The sequence below is a fragment of the Triticum aestivum genome, chromosome 2D (assembly GCF_018294505.1).
Source record: "Triticum aestivum cultivar Chinese Spring chromosome 2D, IWGSC CS RefSeq v2.1, whole genome shotgun sequence".
NCBI classification, from domain to species: Eukaryota; Viridiplantae; Streptophyta; class Magnoliopsida; order Poales; family Poaceae; genus Triticum; species Triticum aestivum.
In genome coordinates, this window is record NC_057799.1 from 36,031,646 (window position 1) to 36,037,658 (window position 6,013).

The 6,013-nt window shown below is 51.4% G+C and overlaps 1 protein-coding gene across 1 annotated transcript; it reads right to left on the reverse strand.

The window, feature by feature from the left end:
- Positions 1-410: 410 nt before the first annotated feature.
- LOC123051358 (anthocyanidin-3-O-glucoside rhamnosyltransferase) lies at positions 411-3,449 on the reverse strand. Its single transcript, XM_044474221.1, has 2 exons — positions 1,992-3,449; positions 411-1,879 (listed from the first exon to the last, which is right to left on the reverse strand). Exon 1 carries the CDS (start codon positions 3,384-3,386, stop codon positions 2,001-2,003), a length of 1,386 nt encoding a protein of 461 aa, XP_044330156.1. The 5' UTR covers positions 3,387-3,449; the 3' UTR covers positions 411-1,879; positions 1,992-2,000.
- Between the last annotated feature and the right edge of the window lie 2,564 nt (positions 3,450-6,013).

Here is a 6,013-nt window from a genome sequence, read left to right on the forward strand (position 1 = left end):
TCTCTCTCTCTCTCTCTGCCCCCACATCCCATCACCGCCCTCCATCTAGCCCCAGCCACCCCTCCCCTCCATGCTTGACCCCTCTTCTCGTCCTTCCTCCACACGCTTCCCAAGTCTCCGGAGATGGTGTAGAAAATGAAGATGTGCAAAATGTCAACAAGTGGTTCGTTTTCGTGCTTCGACATCAGGAAACATGCATCTAAGTCCTCCACTGGCCACAAGGTTTGTTCTCTCCTATTCGTAGGAGTTGTTCTTTTGTGCTCTCTCGGACCATGGAGGTTTGCTAACTCGTTGAACATTTTGTAGACACTAAGCATGAATACAATGCAAACAATCGAAGAATCAACCATGCAATGACATGACTGATTATATCGTAGGCCCATGCACATTTGCCTTGGTCCAATGTAATGGTATTCCGAGTGCATGATCTTCGGAAAGGTTTTGTCCTTTGCTTTTCTATTTTCTTTTCCGGCATCACCAAACACATGCGATCAACATATGTTTAACGGCAGCATGCAAAAAAGTTTTTTTTTGCCAATTGGCAAATCACGTAAAATATGTTGGAAATAAGTTTTGAAGGTCAAAACTTGAGAAGGTTATCTCGGAAAATAGGCCGATGTGGAACTAAACAGCTGATGAAGAAGACCTATTAACCCAAAACGTGGCACTGTCGGGTGGGGATTCAGATATATCCGCTGACTTTGGGAGGGACCTGACTTCCCTTGGCCAGATTTCTACAAAGTTTGATCAAAACCAATGTACTATATGAACAATAATCGTGTACAGTGATCCGTAAACAGTGGTAAATCCACAGTGATTTGTGGACTCCCTTCCCAATTTTTTTTATATAATACTAATAAAGAGGAATTGTAGCACCCTGACCTGCCTCCTGCAAGTCAGGGGATCCGGCTCCTCCGTCGGGTGGGAGGGGACGAACAGAGGAGGACGACGAGTCCCGACGCCATCCATTTCCCCCGGACGGACGGAGAGCACACGAACGTGCTCGTTCTCCTCTCCGGGGCGACCGACGCCATGGACGAGAGCGGGCGGGGGAGAGAGTGAGGGGTTGTCGTCTCCGGTGAAAAATTGGAGCTTGGGGAATGGTGGGGTGGGGTCTAGGGGAGGAAAAATTGATGCTCGGAATCGGCAGGCAGGCTGCTGGTTCGCGTCGGAATCGGAATCGGGGCCGGTCATGTTGGCCGGTGAGGAGACGAGGAAGAGAGGACGGATTCGGTGTTGGTTTAGTTGGTCGGGGAGGAGGCGCCGTCAGGCAGGTTCATGAGGAAGGAGGAGGAGGAGATGGAGGCACGGCGGATGCGGGGAAGATGCATGGTTGGGTGGGCGACAATCAGATCGAAATCGACAGACAGGATGGAGGAGGTGGAATATTAAAGAACCGAAACTGGAGCTCTGTTATTTGGCATGTACTAGTATGTATGTAAAATCCAAGAGTGAAGCATCGCGAAATTGGGGAAGATCCATCCGCCTCGACCTCGATCCGGTGGGTTCATTTGTGCGTGCGTTTTTCGTCTCCTCATGCTGATGCTGATGCTGATGCTGATCCTGAGAGACGGCTGCATGAACGGAAGCTTTGTGCAGCAGTCTGTCCGGTGGATCTCATCAGAAAAAGGAAAGAAAAGAGAAAAAGTCAGCTTGCCTTGCCTTGTAGGAGGAGCTCGGTAGCGAGCGACGGCAAGCTTTGAGGACGCCGGAGAGGAAGAGAAGAGGCCCGTCGGAGGCGGGGAAGATGGCAAGCCCGTAGGCAGACGACTTGTTTGGTCAAATCGATGGATGGCGACGGTAGGAGCACGAAGGCCTGTGGCTGAGAGGACGAGTGCAGTGCAGATCTGCAGACTGCAGAGAGCATGGCCATGGAAACCTGCGGCAAACCGATGAATAGCAAAATCATTTTTTTATTTGAAAATCACATTTTATTTGACTCCATGGACATGGACAGTTGGATACGAGAAAAAGTACTAGCAAAAGCATACATCATCTTTTCAGGCCCTCACGAACTTCTTGAAATCGGTGACGAAATCATCTGCCAACCTCTTCTGCACGGCGTCGTCCATCAAGAAGTCCCTCCATTTAATGCCTTGGCCCTCCCACCCGTCCGCCATCGCCGTGTCCACGGCGTCGCTCACGTCCCCGCGCCCGAACCACCCGTCGCTGTCGCGCCGCGCCACCTCCGCCCCGACGCGGAGGTCACGCGCGAAGAGCGCCGCGTTGAGGTACTGGTCGCCCTTCATCGGCAGCAGCACCAGGCGGCAGCCGGCGACGAGCCCCTCCACCACGGAGCTCAGCCCGGCGTGGTTCACGAAGCACCCCACGCTGCGGTGCCGCAGGATGTGCTGCTGCTGCACCCACCCCGTGTGCACCACGCCCCTGCCCTTGGTCCTCTCGGCGAACCCCGGCGGCGTGCACTTGGCCAGCTCCGCCTTGGTGTCCGTGCCCTTGGGGAAGTTGAGCACGACCAAGAACGGCCGGTTGGTGGACTCCAGGCCCAGGAGGAGCTCCGTCGCGGCGGCGGCCGGGAGGAACGTCTCGCTCCCGAAGGAGGCGAACACGACGGCGTTGTCCGGGAAGGAGGAGAGCCACTTGGCCCACCGCTCCTCCAGCTCGCCCTGCGGCGGCTCCGGCACGACCGGGCCCGTGACGAGCACCGGCTTGCCGTGCTGGGCAGTGAGGTAGTTGATGTAGGGGCCTTCCATCTCGAAGCACGTCTTGATCACGAGGGCGTCACTGGCCTTGACGCCGGCGAGGACGCGGTCGTACACGCACGGCTCGCCGTGGAAGCTGGTGAACACGTAGCTGAAGTCGGCGGCCTGGTAGGCCGGCACGGTGGCGATGTTGGACGACGGTGGGAAGCCTGCGGGCGCCGACGTGAGGTCGTCCGCGGTTGGCAGCTGGCCGCCGGCGCCGAGGCGGCGGGCGGGGTTCATCAGGTAGGCGCCGGACACGGCGGAGAAGACCGAGAACTGGAGCGCCTTGATGCCGAGCGGCGCCGCGAGCTCGGTGACCCATGGGGTGGCGAAGTCGAACAGCAGGGCGTCGGGGCCGAGCTCCGCGAGCAGGGCCGCCACCTGCGGCCTGGTGCCGTCGACGGCGACCTTGAGCAGCTCGGCGCCGTCCGCCGAGACCTCGGCCGTGCTCTCGGCGCCCTCGGGGAGCCCCGGCACGCGCTGGAGGCGCAGCGGGGCCACGGCCACCGCGCCGGCCGCCGGCCCCAGCATGGCCTCGACGCGGGGCACGTTGGCCGCGGCCGACAGCAGCGTGACCCGCACGCCGCCGGCGGCGACGAGCTTGCGCGCCAGCTGCACGAACGGGCTGATGTGGCCGAAGGCGAGGAAGGGGAACATCACGACGTGCATGCTATCGACTGCCATCCTCTGTCTACCGCTGGATCGATCGTCGTGGCTTGCTTGTGACTCTTTAGCAGCTTTCGGTGGACGTTTTATTGACAAGACCTCACTCTTTAGCAGCTACCAGGAAAGAGGAAACTCCAGCTACCACGCCGTGCTGCAAGCACTGTTTAGTGCCCGTTAGGTAGTCCCATTAAATAAATACAATAAAATCCGGTCACTCAATCTACTCCCTCCGTCGAAAATACTGGTCATCAAAATAAATAAATAAAATGTATCTAAAACTAAAATACGTCTAGAAACATCCTCTATTATACATTTTGATGACGAGTATTTCCGGACGAAGGGAGTATATCTAAATATCTATCAATAAAGTAATATGGTTTTTAGGTTTTTTAGAAACATTTATGGTTTTTAGGTGAAGTTTTTTTTTTAGGCGTGGGGTGAAGTTTCCTGTTCGCTCGCACGCACACTACCTATGGGACACAAGCCACGTGTGGGCTTTTATCTATGTGTCCATTTCTTAAGTTGATATTCTTGGTTTTGTTCCGTTTATTGGGTTTCGTTCGGACTATTATGGGCATCCGCTGTGCCGCAAGCCTAGGTAAGTGGCCTTTCTTCTACAGAAATTCTTATGGGTTGCGAGCCAAAAATATGAAAAATATATTTGTTGCGGCCTGGATAAGTGGCCTTTCTCCTACATGAATTCTTATGGGCCACTCTTATGGGCTGCGAGCCAAAAACATGGAAAATATAATCTGTATGCCTCGGAAGGCACAATTGGAATGAAGTGCTTTTACACATACTAGTACGTGTTGATATGCATTGATGAATGCCGGGCTGAATGCAGAATATAGTAACGATGATGTTAAAGAGGCATTTTTCCAGATGTTTTCGACAAAGGCTTCGGGGCCAGACGGTTTTCCAGCACACTTTTTCGAAAGGCATTGGGATTTATGCGGTTATGAAGTAACCAGAATGATCATCAGAGTGCTAAGTGGAGAGGACTCCCCGGAGGATATCAACAAAACGTTCATTCTTATGATTCCCAAGACAGCTAGTCCAAAAATATTAGGTCAATTTCGTCCTATAAGCCTTTGTAACGTGATCTACAAAATCGCCTCAAAGGTTCTTGCTAATAGGTTGAAAGATATTCTTCCTAATGTCATCTCTGAAGACCAGTCGGCTTTTGTTCCTGGACGTCTTATCATTGACATTTTTATCACAGCCTATGAGTGCTTGCACTAAAACAAGGAGGGTGAAAGGCAACAGGTTTTGTGCTCTTAAACTCGATATGATGAAGGCTTACGATCGTTTGGAGAGGCCCTATTTGAGAGCTGTTATGATCAAGCTAGGGATCAACCTGAGATTCACTGATACGATTATGAGGTGCGTATCTTCGGTTTCCTTTTCGGTTCTATTTAATGGCGGTATTCTGGATGCTTTTAGACCGACTCGTGGTTTGCGTCAACGAGACCCAATCTCTCCATTTCTATTTTTATTGGTTGTTGAGGGACTATCATGCATTCTTAGAGCTCAAGGAGATGGTGTGTGGTGTTTCTGTGGCACCTAATGCACCTTTTGTTAATCACTTACTGTTCGCCGATGATAGCTTGCTGTTTTTTGAAGCTAATACATAAAGTGCCACAAGAGTTCGTGGTCTCTTGAGGAGGTATTGTGATGCATCTGGTCAGCAAATTAATGTTGATAAATCTTCAATTTATTTCAGCAAGGGGGTGATCGAAGCCCTCGGAGCCTCTGTTAAAAACATTCTTCAAGTGCAAAATGAATCTCTATCAGAGAAGTACTTGGGTCTTCCTTCGGACGTGGGCAACACCAAAGAAGGTAGCTTCAAATACCTTAAGGACAGAATATGGAAACGGGTACAAGGTTGGATGGACAAGTGCCTTTCAGTAGGTGGTAAGGAGGTTCTCATCAAGTCAGTTGTGCAATCGATACCTACCTATTCAATGTCTTGCATTAAGCTACCCTGAGGCTTGTGTGAACACTTAAATGGCTTGATCTGAAAATTTTGATGGGGAAGCAATAATGGACCGAGGAAACCAGCGTGGGTATCATGGAACACCATGTCAAAGCCCAAGTCCATGGGCGGCATGAGTTTTCACGACATCTAACTTTTTAACTTTGCCTTATTGGCTCGACAGGCACGGAGATTGATAGAGCAACCGGAATCACTTAATGCGCGGGTTTTAAAAGCTAGATACTTCTCAGAATGTCATTTGCTTGAGGTTGAGGCCACACTTGGTTCGGCCTCGTCACAAGTATGGTGGGCGATTATCCAGGGGAGAGAAATTTTATCTCTGGGGCTCATCAAGAGGATTGGTAATGTGAGAGGGATGGTAGTGGCTCCCAATGCTCCCCCGGTTAATCATCTTCTCTTTGCAGATGATTGTCTGCTACTGTTCAAAGCAAATAATGAAGCAACAGCTAAGATGAGACAGACTATTGATGAATATTGTGCAGCTTCAGGCCAAAAGGTGAACCTTGCCAAGTCTAGTAATTTTTTTTGGCAAGGGTGTCTCAAATGAAGCTAGAGAAGGAATTAAGAATATCTTAGATGTGCAAAACGAATCCCTAGCTGAACGGTACCTTGGGTTGCCGTCAGATGTTGGCAAGTCTAAGAATGGAGT

Excerpts from the sequence above, each read along its gene's own strand:
- LOC123051358 (XM_044474221.1), bottom strand. The coding sequence starts at position 3,386 with ATGGCAGTCGATAGCATGCACGTCGTGATGTTCCCCTTCCTCGCCTTC.